Genomic DNA, 23801 nt, shown 5'->3' with positions numbered 1-23801 from the left:
TTCGCCGATTGCCGAAATCTGACAACAGGGTGAGGAGTGAGATGTTGAACATCTTAGCGACCAACAACCATTCTTGAACCCCACGAAGCCTGAAACTACTGCAACCGAGGCAATATTCACCAGAACTGACCAAGATGGGCTCGACGCAGAGGCCGGTGCGCATTGCGAACTGTAAGCCCGTCCATCAACTTACATTTCTTGCCTAGCAGGCGGCTTCGGTTCTACCCGAGACTGACTGCTGTTGATTCCAAGGCTCGGGAGCAGTGCCGGATCCTGGCATACACATGTACAACCAGGCCTACTACGGCGAGGTCGATGTGATTACAGGTGACTATCTGGCAGAGGTCAATCTCGCAAACGATGCCGAGGCATTTGTAAAAGGCGAGCATCCAGGTTGGTGTCAGACCGCCTGGGATGGGATCGAGCTGTCGGCAGAGATCGTCGCGAAGAAGCGCATCAAGGTCGTAATCAATGGAGGCTCACTCAATCCCAAGGGAATGGCGATCAAGGTGCACGAATTTGTCAAGTCGAAGAACCTGGATCTGAAGGTGGCCTTTGTCGAAGGAGACAACTTGATGCACAAAGTCGATGGCATTCTGAATGAGGCACTTTCCCACCTCGACCATGAGAACAGCAATGTGCAGTTGGCCAAAGACACTCAAAGATTCCTCCAGGATCGCGAGAGAATGCCCGTCATTTCAGCAAACGCATATCTCGGAGGCCGGGCCATTCGACGTGCACTCGAGGAGGGTGCCGATATTGTCATCTGTGGTAGAGTTGCAGACGCAAGTCCGGTCATTGGAGCCGCCGCATGGTGGCATCAATGGGCTCCTGATAATTTCGATGCTCTTGCAGGTGCCCTGGTCGCTGGTCATCTAATCGAGTGCTCGACATACATCACAGGCGCCAACTTTGCTGGATTCGATCGCTACCCGATTAATGAGCTCCTGAATCTTGGTCTTGGTATAGTGGAAGTGGATGCCAACGGCGACTCAGTCGTAACGAAGCACGAAGCTCTGAACGGTTTCGTCACTGAAGACACTGTGAAGTGCCAATTTCTGTGAGTCAAGTTCTGCTTCTCCCAGGCTTGCCGAGATTGACCTTGTGATCAACGTCCAGATACGAGCTTCAGGGCAACATATACTTGAACAGCGATGTCAAGGCCGACGTGGGCCAGATTACCGTCCAGCAAGTCGGCAAGAACAGGGTCAAGGTGTCAGGCATCAAGGGGTACCCGCCGCCTTCGACGACGAAGCTGGCGATCTTCTATCGAGGAGGGTAAGCGGATGGCACATATTTGGCAGTCCTTTGCGCTCGTTGATTTTGACGTCCTTCGCAGGTACCAAGCTGAACTGCTTGTGAACGCCACCGGATATGCAACCGCCAAGAAGTATGAGCTTCACGAAGCGCAGCTGAAGAACCGGCTGAAGGAATGGAACATGCTGGACAAGTTCGACGTCCTCGACTTCCAGTGGGTTGGAAGACCGCAGCCTAACCCGACGTGCCAGCTTGCATCGACAACATATCTCCGTATCTTTGCGCAAGCCGTCGAGAAGGACGTGATTGGCAAGATGATGGCTGCATGGGCTACTAATGTTATGCAGCACTTTAGCGGTCTGTACGAGCCCAGCAACGCAATACGTGCACACGCTCACATATGGCAGGGATGCACAGCTCGCTAGATATGCGCACAGCTGCGCCGAAACCTTTCATCGCCTTCTATCCCGGTATCGTTGAGCAGAAGGATCTCGACGAATCGTTCAGTGTGATTGGAAGCGATGTTTCGGATCTACGCACGACAAAGATAGGACCGCCAGAGAAGACCGAGAAGCTTCAGCCACGTGAGGACTATGACACTGAGTCGCCGGTAGACATTGCTTCCTTCGGTGAGACCGTTATGGCGCCTTTGGGGGACGTGGCGCTTGCAAGGTCTGGCGACAAGGGGGCCAATATAAATTTTGGAGCTTTTGTTCACACTCAGGAAGAGGTACGTTGCGATCCGGAAGAGCTTCGTTCGATCAAAATTAATCGTTGCCCAGTGGGATTGGCTCCGGACACTTCTCACCAAAGCGAAGATGCGCGAGCTCATGGGGACCGACTGGCAGGATTGGTGAGTTGGACTTCGCGAGAACGCGAGAGCAGTGCTGACTCCGGACCAGGTATCATCTCGAGCGTGTTGAGATGCCAAACATCAAAGCCGTGCACTTCGTCATCTATGGACCATTGGGTCGAGGCGTCACCAGTTCGAAGCTGCTGGACGGGTTGGGGAAAGGATTCACCGACTTCATTCGAGATGTCCATGTACCAATCCCGAAGAAGTTCCTCCAGGGCAAGTTGTAGCGCCGATGGAGCATGGGAATTCGCAATGTCTCCCAGGGGCTGCAAAAGGGCGTGCGTGAGGTGTTTTGGTACTCTAGTGCAGCCCGAGGTCTTCGGTATTACGTCTGCAGATGATCCTGGTCTCCGGATCCGTGTGGAAATCTTGCCTGATACTTGTGGTCCTCACGCAGACTCTGCGCTGCCGCATGCCTTTACGTCTTGGGCTTCGTTCCTTCGTGTCTCAAGCCGCCTTTCTCAGGCTGTTGTAGTGTTCTCCAAGCCCAAATCCGTGCTTGTAGTAACCCAGCCACGCGCTTTTGCCCGCCGCATCTCCGCTCCCTCCTTCGATCTTTTCCACCCGCCCGAAGTCCTGCAGGACGTTGATGTCGACTGTGTACGTCTTCGCCAGTGCCATCAGCTCCAACTGTCCACCCCACTCGCCTGTGTTTCTGACCTTGTGCACATAGTCCGGCAATGGCTCTTCCAGGAACGGCACGAAATCATCCTCATGTTGCTGGATATACTCTGCTGCCTTCGCCCGCACAAGTTTGTACCCGACTAAAGCTTCGCCGTTTGGAGAGCTTCCGATGGGAATCTCCAGCTGCTCCAGTTGGTCAGCAATCGCCGAATATAAGCAGTGTCCATCTGCACGAATCTCCTTCTCGACCAGACCATGCTGTTTCAAGGCGTCTTTCATGCGTGACCGTTCTTGCTCTTTCATGTCCGGAAGATTCTTTGCTTCCTCCGCAGCTTGTCGCGCTATCTCTTCTTGTTCGGCAGCACGTCTCGCAAGGCGGGCCTTTTGGCGGCTGGGCTTCTTTCCGCCGGCTGTTGACTCCACCTCTTCTGGGTTTGGCGTAGTTTGTGCATGCGTTCGCTCCGAATCATGCGCTGTACCACTGGTACTCTCGTCCTCTTCTGCGTGGTCAACTTTCAATGTGAGCTCGTCCAGCTGCTCGATCGGTAATGCCTCGTTTCCCGCGTCTTGTCCGTTCAGCGCCGCGATTTCTGCTTGATGTCGCTCCTTAGTTTCCGCTTCGAGGCGATCGCATTCGTCGTTGATGCCTTGGGCGTGAGATTGTAAGAAGGTGCAAATTTGATTGGTAGAGTCAAAAAAATCCGGAACTCGGTACCTTTGCGCGTCTTCTTGCTTGCCTGCTTTTTCTTCTGCGTGATGCGACTTTGAAGGTCGCGCAGCTCTTTCCTGTGTTGGGTCTGGAGTTCTTCCATTGCTTCGAAGGACTTGGCGAGTACTCGCTGCCACGCTATGATTCAACGACAAGTACCGCGAGGCGTAGGCTCGCTTCAATATGGCATTGTGAACGGGAGCGCGAGGAAGTGGATGAGCAAGTGAGGTAATATACAATTTGTCGAAACTCTGTCGAGCTGAGTGAAGCGCTAGCCGACATTAGGTTCTAACGGAGCTAAGTCCGCTTGTATCGCTTTGAAGACGAGTCGATAAAAGAGCTCGTGAAGTCCCAACGATTCCGAAAATTCGTGAGCATCTCCGAATCAAAAATCATAGCACGAACAGCTCCGCTCTGGCTGAAGACCTCAGCTTAGCCGGGAAGATTGTCAGCCCTTCCAGTACTGTACGATACCCAAAACCACCGCTTTTGCAACGACTGGCTCAGACGATGTCGAGTGGACAGAGCTTCAATCATCGCTCGAGCTCATCTTGTGCAGGCTACCTCTCATCTCGCCCAATCGAGTCTCCATGTCAGATTTGGTGTCGACCAGAGAAAGCTCTTCCGCAATACGGGTCCACTTCTTGCGGTGAGCCTCGGACCTCTGCTTGTTTGACTGCGTGGTAGGGTACATGTCGCTCATGATGACATCCCAAGAGCGCGTATTGTAGTCATCCTACGCCCATTCCTTGTCCAGCTCGTCTTCTTCGCCCGCCGGCTCATACAGCTGTTGAATTTCCATGGGCGAGTCTCGCAATGGCTTGGCGGTGGAGGACGGCGCTACGGGCATGTGGACTTCAGGCAATGTTTCGGACAGCGTTTTGCGGAATCCCCTGAAGCGTTTGCAAAACGCACGCGTGAAAGTGGGCAGCGCCGAGTCGGGAGAGTTGAGCCATAAGTCGATGAACCCTTCTCGAACCCATGTGCGGTCTTGCTCGCCCAGGTCATGCTCGAGGCAAGCGGCGGCGAATTGACGTTCGAGGAGACTGATTGGATGCTTAAGCTCTAAATCGCGGTAGCGGATGATGGCGTAGAGCATACGAGCTGTCAGTTGCGTTAGTACAATGTTTTGGGCGCAACAATTTGAAGCGCGCAATGTGAGTGATGAGTCGGGGCATAGGAGGAGAGAGGCGATGCGCTCTTCGTCGAGAATCTGGCTTGACTCAATATGCCAGAGAAAAGCGGCATGGCTACACTCTGCGCACAGTGAAGGGCCATGTCTCTTGCGTGCTGCGATAGCATCTTACCTTGCGTGAAGTGCCTGTTGAAGGTGAACTTGTTGTTCAAGTCGTTGAACCAGATTACCCGCGCGCTCTGTGGGTCGTCCTTCGCGGGCATTGGGATAGATCCGGTGGTAATGCTTGCGTAGAGGGAGGGCTTGTCGCGACGAAGACATTCGAGCGCACAGTCCGCTGGAACATTGTCTTTGACTATCGGATTTTGACGCCTAGCGATCCCTCGATCCTGGTCTGCGAGCTTTACTTCGAGTTGAGCGCGATACTCCTCAGCTGATTTGATAGGCTTGCCGGCTTTCTGAAGCCGATTCATGTTCTTTCGTTGTCTCTTGGTGATGCCGCTAGGATGGGATGCGCTCGATTTGGGCACGTCCTTGCGCTGGCGTTGCCCAGATTTGGACGGCTGGCTGCCAGAGCCCGAAAGTCCTGGTGGTGCCATGATGCGGCAGACGAGCGCAGAGTGGGTGTCGAAGTTGAAGAGTTGGTAGAAGCTTGAGCGGCGGATGAAGTGTTCTGTGCGTACAAACAATGCTAGCGTGGAAGCTTGGACGTGCAGTCGCCGGCCCGCTGCCATCTTTTCCTCATATCTCGTCCATGACAGCGGGACGCGGGAGCCAAACGTGTGATCCTCTTGATGCGGTACAGGTTCTCGTCAGAAAGGCCTCAAGTGCGATGGAACTTGGTAAGGCAAAAAATCAACGGCGATATGTTCTTGCTCGATCGATCATCAGAGATGGAGCGTATTCGCCCGAAGTCGTCGGGCGTACTATAAAGTTTGCAGAAGGTCAGCAGCGTTAGCGTAGGATCATCAAGTGCACAATTTCTCGGTTCTGCAGAGAAGGTCTTGAAGTCAGACTCTGCTGAGTCCTTTCTCCTCACAGAGCTCATCAGCAGTTCAGCACTGCATCGTAGCCGCATAGGGGTCAAAGATGGACACAGTGTTCTCTTATGTCATCGCGACAGGTTCGTCTTGTCCAGGTGGGCCACTCCCGGCTTCTGTAGCTTCTCGTGTGTTCGATTTGATCTTTTGCAACGATTTCAGTGATGCAGTCTCTGCGTGCAACTGAGCCATTGCGGGTGTCTTCTCCCGAGGGGTTCATTGCATCAAGCGGTCGTGTCGATCATGACGAGCTTCGAGAGCTGAGCGCAGCTTCTGAACCAAATCGTATTCAAGAAGCTCGCAAGTCGATGATGGTGTCCAGCGAAGGCCAGGTAGTGAGAGTGAAGTCGCAGAGTCAATCCTGGCTCCGGCCTGTCCCGAGACTAGCGTCCTCGCTGCGACGCGACCTGCTTTGCGTGCCTATTCCCTTTCGTCTCCATCACTCTTACCTCCTATAAGCATAACAATTGCGCACATTGCCTCGCAACTCATGAAGAACGCATGACTTTATTGACGATACTAGTGCGTCGTTCCAGACGCGCCCCGGTAAGTCGCTGCCTTGGAGGCAGCTCGAGCACAGCTGCTGTACCACCACACAGCTACACAGACGCACGAAGGATGAGTAACCTAGGCTGCATGCCAGTACCTTTCTTGTTGAGGTCTTGGATGTATTGTTACTCGTACCTTCTCAACCTTCTTCTACATCAGCATCAACACCATGGGTAACATCGAATACCACGCAACGCACGGGACCGTCCTGGACCTCCATTTTCGCAACGACTTAGCCAAGGGCGTGTTGGCCACCAATAACAGAGCTCTTCTGTTCCGGACATTGCATGCATTGGCGAAGCTGAGGGAGTGCAGCGCCATCTGCTGGGGCCTGGAGCAGACGAGCAGATCACGCGTCTTCATCTTCGTCGGTCAGTCACATTCCGAACGGAGGGAATGATAGTTCCGCAGGTCATGAGCATCGAGCTGACGGACGTAAAGACTGGAAGGGCCCTGCTGCCAGCACTGGACGGCCAGCTCTGCCACTTGGTGCTCTCGGTCGTGTTCTCTCTGGAGCACCGCATATCCATGATGTGATCCTTCCAGGCAGCCTCCGTGCACTGGGATCTTCGACAACCATGAGGTTCTGCCTGCTCAGGTCCGACGCCACACGCGAGCTTGCACAGTACACCGATGCTGCACTGGACGACCAGACCTGGCAAGCCAATCTCAAAGCCGACAGTCACTACTTCCTCGCGAGCTTTCCCTCTCATGGTCCATCGCCGTGGGCCAACCATCCGCGCGCGCCTACCAAAGACGAGCGGGAAGGTCCGCCAAGTTCAATGGTTCTCGAGCTTCCGGGCTTCGAATACCTGACCGTGGCACCCGTTCCATTGGCGATGCCTCGCGAAGATGCCGTCCCTCGCAAAGTCGAAGAAGCAGCGAGTGTGTTCGAAACTGGAGACGATTGGGTCATGGTCTAAACTGTGTGGTTGTGAAAGCGATCCATTATCGACAATGATGTAGGCTGATGTTTAAGACGAAAGCAAAGGACAACGCGTGCCGCATTGTGATCACCAAAGTGAAACAAGCTATCAAGTCTACATGAATGTGCTAACAATGACTGCATGCAACTTGTTTGTAAGCTTTTCTCAGCATGCGCAGGCCACTCATCCGAGCCGATTGTTCAAAGTATACACACCTCACCCCTCATCTCACGTCATCAAATCTTCGGCAATGGTGTACTGATCTCTCTTCTTTTACTCTTTGGCAATAAGGTAGCTCCAGTACTTTGAGACGCTCATAGTAAAGCGAGAAAAATGGCCAATATGCGAGCCATAGGTGAGCGAGCAGCTTTCATTTCACCTTTTGACTGTTCTAAGCCTGCAGAGCCGAAGCGGATATTCGGCCCTCCTCCCCAATAGCGGACATCATGATCACGGAGAACACCATCAGACTAGACAAAATTCCTTCCAGACGTGAGAGGCGGCGCCGGTCCAGCTTCCGCCCTCTTCATCAACGACTCGGTCCCAAAGCCGCAACCCAAGCCCTCCGAATGCCTCGTCAAAGTGAAAGCCTTTGGCCTCAACAGGGCCGATACTCTCCAGCGAGAAGGCAAGCATCCCGTGCCACCGGGCGTCACCAAGGCCATGGGTCTAGAGTTTTCTGGCGTCGTGGAGGAGGTGGGGAGTGATACCGCTGCTGCCGGCGGAGAGGACTATCGAGTGGGAGATGAGGTGTTCGGACTTACGTACGGTGGAGCGTATGCGGAGTACGTGGCTGTGAGTAAGAAGATGTTGCTGATGAAGCCGGCTAAGTTGTCTTGGGAAGAGTGTGCGGCTGTTCCGGAGGTGAGTCGAGGTCTTGACTCTTTGCTTCCACTCTGTCCACTAGACGCCACACCACTCAACTGAACTGCCACCCTCCAGGTCTGGATGACCGCCCTGCAAGCCATCCACCTCGTCGGCGAGTACACACCTTCGAAAGTCAAGTCTATCCTCTGGCACGCCGGCGCCTCCTCCGTCAGCATAGCCGGCATTCAACTCTCCCTCAACCTCTCCTCTCCACCTCCCAAAGTCTACGCCACTACCCGTCAAGTCGCCAAACGCGAGTTTGTGACCAAGCAAATCGGCGCACACGCAGCGTTCAACACGACAAAGTCCTATCCTGCCGCTGATGGCTCTGCCGGTGGAACGTGGGCTGACGAGGTCAAGCGCGTGAATGGCGGCGAAGGCGTGGATTTGGTGATCGACTTTGTCGGCGCGCCATACTTCGCCGACAACCTCGCTGTGCTGGCCAAGGATGGCCGGGTCGTGCAGTTGGGCGTCATGGGCGGCACGATGTTGCCGGCGGGCGTGGACATCAGCTCGTTTGTGATTAAAAGGGCGAGTTTTGTAGGCAGCACGCTGAGGAGTCGGGATGCGGAGTATCAGGGTAAGCTGAGATCTGTTCGCGGAGACGGTAGTGCCGAAGCTGGTCAGGGGTGACCACCGCTGTTTTGTGGAGAAAGTCCTGAGCTGGAGGAAGATCGAGGAGGCACATGGGATGCTGGAGGGCAATGTTACGATGGGAAAGGTGGTTTGTTTGGTGGACTGAGGAGAATGGGCCGGGAACCTACGGCTGGGTGATATTGCTGTCTCATGCTGCGAATCAACGACCTACGCATGTTGTTGGTATTTCTCTCGCCGCGTGAAGATACATCGCTCTCCGCAAAGTGATACTTGGGGTTGAAGCATCTGCTTGACCTTGGGCTGAGCGCAAGTCTCCAACGGAAGCGAACCACCACGCCATTGTCCCGAATCCCGTGCTGTGGTGGTAGCTGCCCGTATGCGATAGCGTGATCTATGCTTGGGTGATGTGCGGATCTTGAAGTAGTGAAGACGTCGGACACGGCGCGTGTGTAAAGTGAGCAACCTAGGCTGAAATACTCACTGACTTCATCCTGGACTTGATCTCTCCAGCGAGAATGAGCCTCTAGGTCATTCGACGGAATGTTGTTCTGCGGGTATAACAGCTCATCTGCGAGAGCGTTCAAATCAAATCTACCATGCGTCGACGTTTCGTGAAGCCGATGGTAATTGTGTGATGTGAGAGTGAATCTTGGCCGTAGGGAGGTGAATTTCATAGATCTGAGATCCCGGCCCCATATGGAGACTGCAGCGCGTAGTAATCAATAGCTGACGCGTTACCAAGCATGAAGCGTCGGCGGGACCACTTCAATCCAGGTTCATGCTCTTTTTACTTGCTGGAAGCCACGCGGAGAACGGCGCCTTATTGAATTGGAAAAGTTGTTCGGTTCCTCACTGCTGTATTTGCTTTGCGTCATCCACCGCGACAGCATGGCATCCCGAGTTCCCGACAATCAAATGGCAGCAAAACTCCGTCTATTCATCATTCATGCCGGCAATGGCGTTGCGGAGAAGATCGCAATCTGGTCGACTCCGCAATCCGTGTGTGTTCCATGAATAATTTTAGCTTCGGGACAACGTCAAATTCATCCACGCATTGAATTGCTTGGCAGGGTCAGGCGGCCAATCACAAAAGACCAAGCCGAAATCTCGCTTCACTCGTATTTTGGCGGACACGCGGCGAGGGCTGAGCATTCCAGAGACAATCAGGAGAAAGGACGTAGGGTACCTGTAGCGTGTTAGGTAGGGAGGGCTTCGGTTCTGGCGGATCGGTTGGCCACCTTCTCTTGCATCTACGGCAATACTTGTCGCCACCAATCAATCACGCGTCTGTCTGCTGCTTCGACATACTTGGATCTCATCACTCGCAAAGAGAAAGCAAGCAGAGAGGCTGGACTGATTGATTGATTGATATATTCTTGGAAACAATAGAAGCGTCATCTCCAGCGACATCCCCGACCTTTTACGGATTCAAATCTGCGGGCCAGGCCGTCTTGTCCCACGGATCCTCGCCTACCGAACGAGCGAGTCTCAGCCAACCACACCTCGCCACCCTAACCTCTCCTCCCATCCTCACTCCTGCTTTGCGTCTTTCCGTTTCCTGGCCACCACCCACTGCACTCTCTCGTTACGCAGTGTCTCCCCTCCCCACCCTCCCCAGCAACACCTCCTCCGCCGCCGACCGCCCGTCTCTGTCCTTCGCTTTGGGGATCACTCGACTCGACTCCAGCAACACCACCGACCGACCGACACCTCCGCCCTCCGCCCACCACGTCGTCCACGCGCTGACGACGCCCACTCTCGCTGAAGCCGGCGACCGCCGCCCCATCTACCACAGCAGACATACATTGCCACAACCATGAAGTTCTCAATAGCATCCTTAACGACGGCCCTGCTGCTCGTCTTTGCGCCCGTCGCATATGCCAGCGAACGCATCCTCACATCGACATCGCTCAACCCCTGCATGTCCAACAGCAGTTTCTCCGCCACCCTCTTCGATGTTGCATTCACGCCGGGCAACCGAACGCTCAACTTCGATGTCGTCGGTGTTAGCAGTGTCACCGGAAATGTCACCATCAACATTGAGGTCTACGCCTATGGTCTCAAGGTCTTCCAGCAGAACGTCGACCCTTGCGACTCATCAGACCTCAAGGGACTGTGCCCGATGAACGTTGGACAGATCAACCTGCTGAGCAACGCCGTCATTGATGCGGATCAGTTGTCACAAGTGCCAGGTACGTGGATGCTGAAGAATGAAATCGCCGTTGCATCGAAAACTGACTTGTGGTGAATCAGGTATTGCCTACACGGTGCCCGATCTCGACGTTAAAGTCCGCGTGTACTTCACCTCTCTCGCCTCCAACAGGCACGTCGCTTGTGTCGAAGCAGAACTATCGAATGGAAAGACTGTGGATCAAAAGGGTGTGGCGTGGACAACGGCTGTTATTGGCGGTCTGGCTCTCGTAGCATCTGCCATCACGTCTGGCCTGGGTCATAGCAATACCGCAGCCCACGTCGCCGCAAACGCCATGGCTCTGTTCGGATACTTCCAGGCTCAAGCGATGATTGGAATGACCGCTGTGTCTCTTCCGCCCATCGTCGCATCATGGACCCAGAACTTCCAATGGAGCATGGGCATCATCCGCGTGGGCTTTATTCAGACGCTCGCGACCTGGTACCAGCGTGCGACTGGCGGCACTCCCACCAATGTCTTGTCCAGTCTGAGCGAGGCCTCCGTCCGTGTTGAAAAGCGTGGTCTGGATGCTTCCTTCGCCATGGCCAAGCGCGCAGTCACTCAGGTGGCGCGCAATGCGCTGCACGCTCGTTCCAACGCCGGTTCGCCAACGACTGATACCTCCTTGTCAATCACTGTCCGCGGCCTTGAACGTGTCGGTTTCCGCGCCCGAATTGAGCTGTCGAACATCTTCATGACCGGCTACATCTTCTTCGTCGCTTTCATCATCTTCGTCGTTCTCGGCGTGCTCATCTTCAAAGGTGTGTGCGACGGACTCGTCAAGGCTGGCCGCATGAAGGGAGAGAAGTTCCAGGATTTCCGCAATGGCTGGACCACTGTCCTCAAGGGCATCTTGTTCCGATGTGTGCTCATTGGATACCCTCAAATGGTTGTGCTCTGCTTTTGGGAGTTCACCCGCAAGGATTCCGCTGCAGAGGTCGCTCTTGCCGTTTTCACCATCTTCAGCATGTTGGGCATTCTCGGCTGGGCATCAAGCAAGGTCATTCGACTGGCTCGCCGTAGTATCGCGATGCACAAGAACCCGGCCTACATCTTGTACTCGGACCCGGTCTCGCTCAACAAATGGGGTTTCCTCTACGTCCAGTTCAAGGCCACCGCATACTACTTCATCGTTCCGTGGTTGGTCTACATCCTCATCAAGGGCATCTTTATCGGCTGTGTTCAGACGAGCGGTACCGCCCAGGCCATTGCATTGGTGGTCATCGAGGCCGCTTTCTTGATCACCGTCTGCGTTCTCCGCCCATACATGGACAAGAAGACGAACGGCTTCAACATCTCCATTGCGGTCATCAACTTTCTCAGCGCCATTTTCCTGTTGGTGTTCACCGGAATCTTCAGCGCTCCCGGAATCGTCACCGGCGCGATGGGAGTCATCTTCTTCATCTACAACGCCATTTTCTCCCTGGTCCTCCTCGTCATGGTCTTGGTCGCTTCGCTCATCGCTATGTTCGCCAAGAACCCCGATACCCGCTACCAGCCCATGCGCGACGATCGTGGCAGCTTCATCAAGTCGCAAACCGCGCTCAACACCGAACTCGACGCTCTCGGCGCCACCGCACGCGGCGAGTCCAAGCACAACCCGTATGTCAAGGGCAGCCGGATCGATTCCGACTCCGACTCCATCTCGGGCGATAGCAGCGGCCGATCCAAGGAGCGTGAGTCTTCCACCGCATACGGTGGCTACGCCTCCGACGCACCTCGAAGTCCTGGCCTCCTCCCGTCCGAGCACGGATCTGCGAGGCATAACCCTCCCTATGACCGCAGTGCCGCCGCTAGCCCATACAGCGACAGCCAACAGCGTTCATTTCGTGCCAATACTGCAAGTCCCAGTCCCTGGCAACGAGGCGCCGGCTACGAATAATTTCCCACCAAACCCAGAATCACGACCGCTATTATCCACCGCCGTGTCCGCCGACACCGTCGCCACTACCATTCTCACCGATACGGACTCCCTCGCCCCTCCTCACGAGCAGCGCCGCGAGTCCGCAGATGATGTCGGGAAGGTCCTGGATTTGTACTATCGGCCCAATTCCAGTTCGCACCTCCTCCCGAATCGCTTCGGACCCGCGGATAGAGGGTACTCGCCGTTGAGGCAATGAGCACGTGGCAGACGATGAGCATGACTGGCGTTCATTCATTCATTTAATGTGTGTGTGTGTGTGTGTGAGAGAGAGAGAGGAAAGCAAAACGAAACAAACACGAATGTCATATCCTTTCTTTTTTTCCTTTTCATCACGAATCCTTCCGGTCTTGGGGATGAAGACCCATCACTTGTTTTGGACTACCGGCGTTTTGCTGTACATAGAAATTTTTGCATGGAGGCCGGTCCAGCACCCTTACCGGAGGATGAATGGATGGATGGATGACAGACACGGTTGCATGGATGGACGGTGGGTGGATTAAATGAATTTTTTGGGGGCTATGAAATGGGCAAGGAGAAGTGAATGCGAAGATTGCTATTTTGACCTATGCTCTCACTTCCTGTGCACTCTCCTACCATGTCGTGTCATTGGTGAATGCGATACTGGATCGCAAACGGGCAGTCGTCGTACCTGTGCAGAAACGCCCCACAAGAGGGCGTCGATATGTTACCTGCACTCTTGACAAGACGTTGGACTGCGGTAATACGCACCTGGTATCAGGATGTCCTGCCAATGTAAATGCGCCTGTCCACTGTGAGCCACTCACCTCATCTCTTGAGTGCAATGGAGGGACCAGACGGAAATACACCAGCTTGTGAAACTCTTTTATCTTCCTTCTATCTCTATTCGCTGTCCGAGCTATCCTCACTACTACTACTGTCCTCACTGCTTGAATCGTCATCATCATCGTTCTCAACTTTTCCGCGCGTCCCGTTCGCCATCGCCAATGTCTTCGCCTTCACTTTCCCTTGCGAAACTGCAGCGGGACTCGCGATCGAGTTCTTACCTCTGGACCTGTCCCCGAACGCGATGTCCAATAGGTCGTTGTCAAAGATCCCGCCCTTCTTCGCTTTCTTCGCCGGCGGTGCGGGCTTGCTGTCGGCGTCGCTATCACTGTCACTGTCCGACGAGGAAGAGTCGTCGCTGCTGGAGCTGTCTGAGGATGAAGAGACATCCGTGCGAGCCTTGCGTTTGCGCTTGGTCTTTGCTGAAGCCTCTGCCACGACCGCAGCGGGAGCTTCAGGCGTAGCTGTCGCGGGTGGAGTTTGCAGCATTTCGGGGCGGAGTTCCGCTATTAGGCCGTGTTCCAAAATTTCTCTTGCGCGTCGGCCTTGGATAGTTTTCTCACGAATCTCGCGCAGCTGCTGGTCATTGTACTCGGACCGTCCGGCGCCGGCATCTTCGTACTTTTGGATTTGGCGCAGGAGAGCGCCGTAATATGCTTCTTTCCTCGCGGCGGGGTGGTTGAGCGACATGGCTTCGTCCGCCGGAGGAGAAGATGCCTCGTAAATGTCTTTGAGGATGTCTTCCGCTTGGATCGCGACTCGTTCGCGGGCGGAGCCTTGGAGACCGTTCAAGTAAGCGACGATAGCTGGATTGTGTTCTTCGGGAATGCGGTAGATGTTGAAGAGGTTTTTGAGGAGGTCGTTCTGGTTGTTCTTCTTGAAACGCCAGTTGGCGCGGTCGGTGAAGTATTGCTGCAGGTATTCGACGTAGACTGGGATTTCCTTCGAATTTGTACTGGGTGAGTCTTCGTCCTTGGATGTCTTTGAGGCCTTCGGTTCGGAAATGGTGGTCGATTTGGACTTCTTGGGCTTCTTCGCTTTCTTCTCCTTGGGCTCCTTTGCGGGTTTCGAGGGAGAGACCTGGGTAGTCGAAGGGTCGACGGCCGTCGGATCGTGGCCAGACGCCCACGCTTTGAAGTACTGCTGACCAGTTTCTCCGTCCTTCTGCTTTGTGTCGGGCGTGAAGGAGACAGATTTTCTGAGGGTGGACGGCCGGGCTACCTTGGCTGGCGGTATTTCCTTGGGTTCGGGCTCGGTCACAAGAGGAAGATCGGTGCTGCGAAGATGATCAGTATGTCGTTCAGACTGAAATGGATGTGCTAACAACGGTTGCTGTGTCCAATGCACATGCACCAAGATCTCTCCCTCAATGCATAAGGGTCACTTACTCGTCGTCGCCGAAAGTGATCTTCTTCCCGGCAGGCTCGACTGAGATCCCTGCGAAACCGTATCGTTTAGGAACATATGCAGGTTGCTCTGGCGGTACGAATGACTTGGGTTTTGCAAAATCGTATGATTGTCGCTCAGATGTCGGTTTGGCACGTTTCGCTGGAGTTTCTGGGGCCGACGTCGTATCATCTAGAGATCTCTTGGGCTGTCGTACTGCAGGCTTCGGAGGAGTCGCAATGGCTATCGGAGTGGTCGTTGTCGTTGTTGTCGAAGTTTGTGCAGGATCAATGTCTTGAGCATATTTCAACTTGAGGCCGATACGCTTCCATGCCGGCACTCGAGGAGCTGTTTTGTCGGCCATGGCGGTGAATGTCCAACGATCAGAAGACTCCGTCAAACCAATACTCGCACATGTCAAATGCTCTATAAAATTGTCAGGTGAAGTATCAAAAAGTCGTCAAGTCGCTAGCGCCGATCCGCTTCCCATGGGGCCCAAGCTCCGCTGGACGCGAACGCCGCGATGCCTGCTGGATAGACTGCACTGCAACAACGACACCACAACCTCTCCAACCACAATTCATCGCCATCAAGCTTCATCCAAAGCATTCGAAGCCCCAGCATCACCTCTGCCTACACATCCTCCGCCAGCGCCACTCCTCGACAGCTCCTTGTCCATCTCCGAAGCACGCCGCAGCCATGTCTGGTACGTCTCTCATCATCACCACGAAGCTCTGGCTCAGAACTGATCAATGTCCAACACAGGAAGCGCGGGTTTCGATCGTCACATCACCATCTTCTCAGACCAGGGCCGCCTGTACCAAGTCGGTTCGTAGACATCTTCAGAGGAAGCTCGGGATATGGTACTGATCCATGGCCACAGAGTATGCATTCAAGGCAATCACAGCAGCGAACATCACATCGGTCGGTGTAAGAGGCAAAGACTGTGCCGTGGTCATCTCGCAAAAGAAGGTTCCGGACAAGCTCATCGACCCAGCATCCGTATCATACGTGTACAGACTCTCGCCTTCGGTCGGCTGTGTCATGACTGGATCGATCGCAGATGCGCGAGCTTCCGTCAGCCGCGCACGAGGAGAAGCAGCAGAGTTCCGATACAAGTTCGGATACGAGATGCCTTGTGATGTGTTGGCAAAGCGATTGGCGAACATCAACCAGGTCTACACACAGAGAGTAAGGATGGACAACTAAGTAATAGCACGCAGTCATGCTGATCATTCTCAAGGCTTACATGCGACCGCTTGGTGTTGCGACAACCCTCATCTCCGTCGATTCAGAGTTCGGACCACAGCTCTACAAGTGCGACCCTGCAGGCTACTACGTTGGCTACAAGGCGACCGCATCTGGACCGAAAGCGCAAGAAGCGCTGAACTACCTCGAGAAGAAGCTGAAGAACAAGGACAACGCAGAGGGCAATTGGGAAGAGGTCGTTGAGTTGGGAATCGCTACACTGAGCACTGTTCTCAGCGTGGACTTCAAGAAGGGCGAGCTGGAGATTGGCATTGTTGGTGGTCCAAGAACCGATGGCAAGGAGGGAACTGATACCGCTTTCCGTTCGTTGTCAGAGGAGGAGATCGATGAGCGTCTGCAGGCTATTGCTGAGAAGGACTGAGCGGGTTGGCAGAGCGGCAAGCGGCACCACCGGTCAGTGTGCTGCAACTGTGTCAAGTCATCACGCAAGATGGTGAGCCAGTACGAGCTGAGCTACAGCGTCTATCTGCTTGGGCGCGGAATTGATGCGGACCGCTATGCGCAGCTCTTCGCTAGCAAGATGACGCTAACAACTGGCAGAACTCTGATCTGCAACCCATATTTGAGATCAAGTCCTCCATTGCACATCACATGCAATGCACTACCACACCACAAAGAACGATTTCAGAACATACGAGCATCCTCTTCCCTTCTTGTGCAATTCGATCCTTCAGCCCTGTGGAATGCGACTTCCCTTCGAGGTGTCCGTGTGCTCTCCGAGGAATTATTTCGTCATGTGGCGCTCAGAACACAGCTGAACTCGACACGGACTACGAGACACTAAGAACAATACAGCATTCATGGCGCTCAGCCCTATCCTTGGAACCACATCATCCGGCTGCCATGATACTGATCTCAGCTGCCTTTCGTGATGATGGCTTGCCCTTTGCTCCGCGCATCGTTGGTCACAGTCCCTCGCTCACCTGAACTGACGTAAATCATGTTGACGCTTCAGCTGAACATCTTGAACGGCTACCAGTTTGACGGTGTGATTGCGTCCGTTTTATCTCCACTCCGGGCTGGGAATGCATCCCAAGAGTGTGCTGGTGGCGGTTAGTTGCTCAAGACGGCTTTCGTTCGAGCTGAGACACGCATGCGATCAGCATTCATGCGCAAGGCTTTCGACGATGCCGACCGTTAAGACAGAGGATGCGGACATGGACGCCGTCCGAAGTCCAACGGACAAGTTCCAGCATCGACCGAGTCTTCGCCAGGCCGCTTCTCATGAAAGGGACCGTAATCGGACAATCCTCCGGAGTCCCTCTAACATGGCAGACGGTAGTGAGTCGGCCGAGTCGCTCCACTTTTGAGGGTACCGACTGATTTGCGAATTCCCCAGTGAACAACGTTCGCGCAATACGAATCGCAGAGCTCATGAAAGACTTCCACGACATCCAAAAGCAGTTGGCCGATGTTGCTCTCCCATCTGCAGCCGAGACATCAACCGAAGAAGGATTTGCTTTGATGCGACAATGCAAAGCTCAAGCCAGAGCACTCCTTCGCCAGCCTTTTGAACAGAACGGCAAGCCTAGCAAGGACGAGGAGAAGATTAAGATGCAATTGAAACGGTGAGCATATCCGATTCCATGTAACCTCTCGAGAGACTCGTGGAGCTGACCACGTCTTTGCATAATTATCGATGCTGCGGTCCGCCGATTTCGAGCTTGGAAAATCTACATGTACTTAAACGCAGCGTTGCGGTGGGCGCATGCTCGTGAGATCTATCTCATGGGTGAGAGACCTGAAGAAAGACATGCTCCTGGTTTGAGCGAGTTGCAGGAACGACTACGAATGGTACATGCGATTTCTTTGACGTTTGAGACCGGTATACGGACGTTGACCATCAGGGCAGGAGATAGCGTCAATCACATGGACCAGAGAAAACATACCACAGTACCTCGTTGCAAGAGCTCATTCTGCGGGACTGTCCACTGCATGGACAACACATATTTAAGCGAGCAGCTGCGTGAATCGACTAATAAGCTTACAGCATTAATACTACAGCTTCCAAAACTTGCACTCGATTCAAGTGCGCCTCAAAGGACAGGGTATCAACAGCCAGACACTCAAAAGCAAAACATCAAAGCCAAAATCGATTGCTCGAACCTGTTCGAACACCTCCCGCAGAACCTTGAGAACAAAATCAAAAAGCGTGCCATCGCCGCCTCATCGCCGCCCACTGCTCCTCCTCTTCTTCGGAATATCCGCCTCATGTACCTGTCGCATGTGGTCGACCATCTTATCCTTGGTCGAAAATCCATAGCGTCCCGTCCGATCGCACTGTTCCCATTCACAATCAAAGAGCGAAGATCGCACGTGCATTCGACTCACGTGTCGCTCAAGATCAGTCTTGCGGCTGGTTGTGTGGGTGCAGTTTGGGTAGAGGCAGTGGTAGCCCGGGCTAAAAGGGGTGTTAGTCATAATATGAGAAGAATTTGGAGTGAATTTGACATACGTTGATTGCACGGGCTGGCAAGGTGGACTTTGAGGCTGGCTGTAGATTGAACCGGGTGATGTTGACGGCGAAGAGTAGTACTGTTGCGGTGGTGGTTGTTGCTGAGGTCGGCGTTGTAGGATCGGATAGCCTTGGTAAGAGCTCGCGTACGGTGCGTAAGGCTGTTGTTGTGATGTTGCATATGATGATCGTTGATTAGGAGACTGATTGTAGTACCCCGAAGGTGGGTCGTAGTACGACATTTCGAGTTGTGGCGATCGGCCTCGGCGACGGTAGGGGAGCTAGAGCGAGCTTTGACTTCATTCACGGTTATGGGGGTTGCAGGACTGCAGACTTCGAGACGGTAAGCGTTGCCAGGATGCATACACTGCGACGGATTTCGGGTAGGACTATTGCACAGCGATAAAGTCTCATTTTCGTCGCCAGAGAACTCGGAAAGAGACGCCTTTATATGTTCACCTCAGGACATGGCGGCCTCATAGTCTGAGACCCTTTCACGATAATCTCTTCGAGAAGCACATCGCGGAGGAAGCGAAGAAGGCACAAAAGATACCTCACAGTACCTCATTGCCTTGCCGTGGATTTAGATCACGATCAACAAACGGAGTTCAAAAGTCCGGCCTTCAAGCTACCGAGCGACTGACGATACCACTCAGGATAGGTGAGGCGGACGCTATCAGACACCGGATCTCAGTCCTCGATGGACAAAGGCATTGTAGCCGGCATGGCTTTACCTTCTTAGGCAGACCGAGCCATGCAATGCGACCTTAAAGCAGGTCATTTGACTCGTACTGAAACGAGAAGTCGCTTCCTGTCGGCAAGCTGGCCGCTGGGAAGGCATCGTGTTGGCTCGGAAGGTTACGGACATGGCGTGAGGAGCTGTGGGAGGCCTTCGGGGAGGCCTCGTCTCGTCACAGTAAGGACAGCCATGCGAGTAACCCGGCACAACGGTAAGATCTGTTGCCTTCTTGAGTCGCTACTGATCAGAACAATGCACGGCGCTTGTGCTGACAGGTAGGACAATGGTGGCTTACTATCCACGTGCTGCACCACGGTCTGGGATGTGTAACGGGACAGGAGGCCTCGCCTGTCGAATGAGACAAGCGACTGGGTCGGCAGTGAGTAGACCGTTGGTGGCAATGCTTCACGCGGGTCTTGTGCTCAGATTGCGAACTAGTTGCCTTGTGTTGCGTTGCCTTCTTTGATCCTCCCGGAGCTGTCACCGAGGCGGAGGCAGAAGAAAGGGTACATAAGGAATGGTCAAGGCTGACCCTGGGCGGCCTCATTATGGTGCTGCACCTGACTTTGGCGGCATTCTATCGATGCACGTCATTCACACGCAAGTGAGAACGTCAAAAGTAAAGCATTTGGACATGTTGTCCAAGACGCAACATCGCATGCTGGGCATGTTGGATGGTTCGACGAGATTCGGCAGCTGCGTGCGCTTTGGGCTGTTTTGACGAACAGAATATTCTGCGCCAGCCGGCTCAGTATAACTTGAACCATAGAGACCTAAAGCACGAACATCAGCGGAGAGGGAGAAGGTAGAAGGCATCCATGGCCAAGGGCAGAGCCAAAGTCGATGTGCGGTCCGCCCAAGTAAAACTCAAGCAGAGCCGCACCCTCGATTCAGTTTGAAATTCTCTCGCGTATTCACCAAAACATCGGACGTAGCCTAGCAACAAATGAGGCGGGAGTCTGGTGGTAGAAGGTACTGGTAAACCTCGCTCGCCTTCCAACCCAACCTGTGTTCCGATCAGAAATTCGTGTCCATCACCCTGCCGACCAAACGGAGGGACGCCTGGCAAATCAGAGATCATCTTCGAGGAACTTATACGCGAATTTGAAATCTGCCTTGCGGCGGTTCATCCTGGCAACAAATGTTAGTAAAAGCTTCATTGGTCAGACAGGACAGGCGCGGGACTCACCACGTGGACTCATAGTCGAAGAACCGATAGGTCCCCTGCTCGAACTCTTCCGTAATGTTCTTGGGCTCCTCGTGGCGCTGGAACCAAGTCTGATATTGCTTGTGGAACCGCCAGCTTTGGCTTTTCAGCGCCTTCGCTGCCAGGTATTGCTGGTACGTCCCCTGCCGGTAGTAGAAGGCGTAGAACAGGCTGTCAGTGTCGATGCGGCTGTACAGTCGGGGATCATCAAAGATGCCTAGCGGCTCTTGCGGGTAGTGCGCTGGCGTGTAAGCGTAGGGATTTTGCGGCTTGTAGTGATTGGGCTTCTCTGCGTCCAACGGTGTCGGGCATGTTACTCGCGAGGCATTCATCATGTTCAGGTCAAAAGGCTGGTCTGACTTTGCGCGTTGCTTGGTCTCCTCGAATGATCCGAGCAGGTCAGCAAGTGATGACGGCAGGTGGTAGATGCTCTCTTCCTCCTCTTCATCTTGTGCTGAGTCTCGGTGTGACAGAGCGATGCCAGCGATTCCAGAGTCCGGACTCGGCGGTTGCCTCGCTTTCGAACTGCTCTCCGCTGGTGGTGCTGCTTGTGGCTGGGCGCGAGCGACTTGCGGTGATGGTCTGACCGAGGAAACCTTCGACGCTTGTGATGACACTTGCTCCACAGGCGTGGGAGCCTTTGGTGCGAGCGCCTTGACCTCCTCTTTCGGCGCCGGTGATGGCTGTTTTGTTAGTGCTTCCGCAGCTTTCGCAGGTTGCGCTGCTATCGGTCGTGCGGGTGATGCTGCCACGGGCTGTGCAGGCGCAGGTGCAGGCGAAGCCGTCTTCGCTGCTGCGGGTGGCGGTGGTAGAGGTGCGATTCCCACACTCGACGCCGCGGCCGCTGCCGCAGAAGCGTATTTGAGAGGTTGTCCGGTGGGTATCGTCGGTAAGGGCGCCGGTCGCATTGTTTCCGCCACTTTGCCATTCACGTTGCCCGGTAGACTTGCGTGCAATGTTGACAATGCCGGAAGTGGGGATTTCATCTGTACGCTCGGTCGCCGCACTCCAGCCGCATTTTCTGAAATGGACGTAGACTTTGTCTTTATACTGGGTGCGCTGGTCGTCCTTGTTGGCTCATGCTCCGGAGGTTCGTCTTGTATGCTCTGGTTGTCCTGACTTGAGACTCTGTCGTTATCACCGGCGATACCGAATTGGTCCTCCTCTTCTTCCAAGGCGAGATCATCGTAGATTGTGTCGTCTTCCATGAAGTCCACCTCCTGGTTTTGTTCCACATAGTACTTGATGCCATCGTCAATTTCCTTGACTTGCTCAACTTCGACGCTGCCGTTCTCCAGTGATCGTAAGAGGATTTCCAATTTGCCCGTATGCCATTTATGTCGCTCCACCATCCGCTCCAATTCGGCCATTCTGTCTGCTTTCCCACTATCCTTCTTGCCTTTCTTGAGGGTTGCTTGTATTGCCTCGACTTCGGCCTCCTGGCTCTCTACTTGTCGACCCAGCTCGTCGACCATGTCTGAGAGGAATTGCGCGACCTCCATCTTCTCCTTCTCCTTGGGATCCAGTTTCGCTGCAGCATTTAGACCTTCCTTGGAAAATGCCTTGGTCTTCATCTCCTTCTCCACGGCCTTGAATTTCTCCATTTGCTGTGACAAAGTGTCAGTCCTCCGCCATACGATTGCAAACGTGTCCGCGACAAGATTACCGTCTCAATGAGCTTCCGCTGGTCCTGCAACGGCTTCTTGTCCTTGATATCATTTTGACTCGCCCAGCCTTTTATCTTGTCTCGTGATCGCTGTAGCTTCTTGATCTCCTTCTTCAGTGAATCTTCGAGCTTCTCCTTTTGTGACGGATTTGTCGACAGTGTGAGCTTCTCGTATATGCCCTCGAAGAGTGCGACGCCTTCTGCGACTCGCTTGAACTCCTGCGCTACGTGTTAGAAGGACTGAGATTGTGCGTCGGACCAGGAGCGAAGGGACCTTGTCTATCTCTTGCTGCAGCTTCCGTGCCGCCATTTTGAGCGATTGCGTGCTGCGTTGGTAGCTGCGAGCTCCAGCGTGGAGTGAGTTGTGGTGGACCTCGAATTGGGTCGATCTCGGGATTCGGAGCGAACGGAGAATATGCGCACTGCGCCGGGCGGCTGTTAGTCGGAATGGTCACGGATGGTCGTGATGCGGGCGGAGGAGGTGGTTCGGACAGAGGCAGCTCGGCGGTGGTCTTTGGGAAGGGAAGGGCGTCGCGAACGTGTAGGGTTCGGGGGAGTGTTTCTTGCCTGGGCGCTGATCGTCCCGTCGGGTCAAAACTGGTGGGACGATGGTAGAACTATTCTACCTGATACGTTCTACACCAAAAGAACGCCAGAAATCGCGTGAATTGCCGAGGACCGTTCAGGACATGTGCTATTGCTTGCTACATCTTCAATTCATTACAGTGCAGCGTCTCAGTGTGTCAAAGGACGGTCCTCCTCCTGAAAGATCGCTCCTCACATCATCCAAGGTTCGCCCGAACTTTGTCTGAGCTCTCCGTCCAACGACATCGTTCGTATTCTGGAGCTTGCAGTCCTGTCTCGGTCAGCCTGTCGACACTTGGTCCGATCCAGCCTTGTTCGAGAATGAAGAGTGAGTCGATGCCTTCGTCGTAGAATCTTTGCACAACTCGTTATCTGACAATTGCCACGCCCAGCTGTCATACAAAGGGTTAAATCTGCTTCTGTCACAGTAGATGGCCAGCTCATCTCGACGATCGGCAAAGGTCTCTTGGTGTTCGCCGCGATAGGCAAAGATGACACCAAGAAGGAAGCCGAGTCCATGGCAGCGAAAGTCCTGAAAGTGAAGCTGTGGGACGACGAACAGGGAGGCCGGTGGAAACACAATGTCCAAGATATCGCAGGCGAAGTGCTATGTGGTGAGCGAGCGTTTCTAGGTATGGGATTACACACACACATCTCACACATCCAACAGTATCACAATTCACACTTCTCGCCTCCACCAAAAAGGGCAACAAGCCAGACTTCCACAAAGCCGCACCACCTCTCAAAGGCAAAGAACTCTACGACACATTCATCACTCAAGTCCGCAAACTCTACCTAGAAGATCGTGTCAAAGACGGTGTCTTCCAAGCCATGATGGATGTGGGAATCGTCAACGACGGACCGGTATCGACTTCTCCTCCTGATTCTCCCTCCTCGCCAATCCTCCTACCCTTAGACCCATCTACGTTCTCATCGACTTCCTCTGATAACACCCTCCCCATCACCGATCCTCCGTTGTCGATGTTCTCCGAAACTCCTTGTGTCGGCCTGGACT

The 23801-nt window shown here is 54.0% G+C and overlaps 11 protein-coding genes across 11 annotated transcripts; 6 read left to right on the top strand and 5 right to left on the bottom strand.

Moving 5' to 3' along the window:
- Nucleotides 1–68: 68 nt before the first annotated feature.
- On the top strand, nucleotides 69–2340 carry MYCGRDRAFT_98303 (uncharacterized protein; the record flags this gene model as incomplete). The annotated part of the gene is made up of 7 exons (XM_003857531.1): nucleotides 69–171; nucleotides 253–1060; nucleotides 1120–1278; nucleotides 1340–1614; nucleotides 1665–1987; nucleotides 2040–2110; nucleotides 2160–2340. The coding sequence occupies 7 exons, from the start codon at nucleotides 135–137 to the stop codon at nucleotides 2338–2340; spliced, it is 1854 nt and encodes a 617-aa protein (XP_003857579.1).
- A 220-nt stretch (nucleotides 2341–2560) lies between these two features.
- Nucleotides 2561–3661, bottom strand: MYCGRDRAFT_98302 (uncharacterized protein; the record flags this gene model as incomplete). The annotated part of the gene is made up of 2 exons (XM_003856018.1): nucleotides 2561–3384; nucleotides 3453–3661. 2 exons carry the CDS (start codon nucleotides 3547–3549, stop codon nucleotides 2561–2563), a joined length of 921 nt encoding a protein of 306 aa, XP_003856066.1.
- A 521-nt stretch (nucleotides 3662–4182) lies between these two features.
- On the bottom strand, nucleotides 4183–5315 carry MYCGRDRAFT_89020 (uncharacterized protein; the record flags this gene model as incomplete). Its single annotated transcript, XM_003856017.1, has 2 exons — nucleotides 4183–4550; nucleotides 4754–5315. 2 exons carry the CDS (start codon nucleotides 5313–5315, stop codon nucleotides 4183–4185), a joined length of 930 nt encoding a protein of 309 aa, XP_003856065.1.
- Nucleotides 5316–7429: 2114 nt separating this feature from the next.
- On the top strand, nucleotides 7430–8596 carry MYCGRDRAFT_83520 (uncharacterized protein; the record flags this gene model as incomplete). The annotated part of the gene is made up of 3 exons (XM_003857532.1): nucleotides 7430–7451; nucleotides 7587–7960; nucleotides 8039–8596. The coding sequence occupies 3 exons, from the start codon at nucleotides 7430–7432 to the stop codon at nucleotides 8594–8596; spliced, it is 954 nt and encodes a 317-aa protein (XP_003857580.1).
- A 1885-nt stretch (nucleotides 8597–10481) lies between these two features.
- On the top strand, nucleotides 10482–12633 carry MYCGRDRAFT_33019 (uncharacterized protein; the record flags this gene model as incomplete). The annotated part of the gene is made up of 2 exons (XM_003857533.1): nucleotides 10482–10752; nucleotides 10814–12633. The coding sequence occupies 2 exons, from the start codon at nucleotides 10482–10484 to the stop codon at nucleotides 12631–12633; spliced, it is 2091 nt and encodes a 696-aa protein (XP_003857581.1).
- A 903-nt stretch (nucleotides 12634–13536) lies between these two features.
- MYCGRDRAFT_106967 (uncharacterized protein) lies at nucleotides 13537–15229 on the bottom strand (the record flags this gene model as incomplete). Its single annotated transcript, XM_003856016.1, has 2 exons — nucleotides 13537–14755; nucleotides 14868–15229. 2 exons carry the CDS (start codon nucleotides 15227–15229, stop codon nucleotides 13537–13539), a joined length of 1581 nt encoding a protein of 526 aa, XP_003856064.1.
- Nucleotides 15230–15423: 194 nt separating this feature from the next.
- MYCGRDRAFT_102177 (proteasome core particle subunit alpha 1) lies at nucleotides 15424–16764 on the top strand (the record flags this gene model as incomplete). The annotated part of the gene is made up of 5 exons (XM_003857534.1): nucleotides 15424–15571; nucleotides 15631–15693; nucleotides 15749–16056; nucleotides 16109–16567; nucleotides 16675–16764. 4 exons carry the CDS (start codon nucleotides 15565–15567, stop codon nucleotides 16493–16495), a joined length of 765 nt encoding a protein of 254 aa, XP_003857582.1.
- A 708-nt stretch (nucleotides 16765–17472) lies between these two features.
- MYCGRDRAFT_35238 (uncharacterized protein) lies at nucleotides 17473–17706 on the top strand (the record flags this gene model as incomplete). Its single annotated transcript, XM_003857535.1, has 1 exon — nucleotides 17473–17706. A coding segment is annotated over one exon (234 nt), but the record flags the coding sequence as incomplete, so codon positions are not given.
- A 594-nt stretch (nucleotides 17707–18300) lies between these two features.
- MYCGRDRAFT_89015 (uncharacterized protein) lies at nucleotides 18301–18831 on the bottom strand (the record flags this gene model as incomplete). The annotated part of the gene is made up of 3 exons (XM_003856015.1): nucleotides 18301–18414; nucleotides 18466–18535; nucleotides 18590–18831. 3 exons carry the CDS (start codon nucleotides 18829–18831, stop codon nucleotides 18301–18303), a joined length of 426 nt encoding a protein of 141 aa, XP_003856063.1.
- Nucleotides 18832–20398: 1567 nt separating this feature from the next.
- On the bottom strand, nucleotides 20399–22684 carry MYCGRDRAFT_98298 (uncharacterized protein; the record flags this gene model as incomplete). Its single annotated transcript, XM_003856014.1, has 5 exons — nucleotides 20399–20459; nucleotides 20518–21089; nucleotides 21153–22142; nucleotides 22202–22420; nucleotides 22476–22684. The coding sequence occupies 5 exons, from the start codon at nucleotides 22509–22511 to the stop codon at nucleotides 20399–20401; spliced, it is 1878 nt and encodes a 625-aa protein (XP_003856062.1).
- A 496-nt stretch (nucleotides 22685–23180) lies between these two features.
- Nucleotides 23181–23656, top strand: MYCGRDRAFT_19099 (uncharacterized protein; the record flags this gene model as incomplete). Its single annotated transcript, XM_003857536.1, has 2 exons — nucleotides 23181–23400; nucleotides 23457–23656. Coding segments are annotated over 2 exons (420 nt in total), but the record flags the coding sequence as incomplete, so codon positions are not given.
- Between the last annotated feature and the right edge of the window lie 145 nt (nucleotides 23657–23801).

Source organism: Zymoseptoria tritici, chromosome 1, assembly GCF_000219625.1.
Source record: "Zymoseptoria tritici IPO323 chromosome 1, whole genome shotgun sequence".
Classification (NCBI taxonomy): Eukaryota; Fungi; Ascomycota; class Dothideomycetes; order Mycosphaerellales; family Mycosphaerellaceae; genus Zymoseptoria; species Zymoseptoria tritici.
This window is presented reverse-complemented; position numbering and strand designations above follow the sequence as displayed.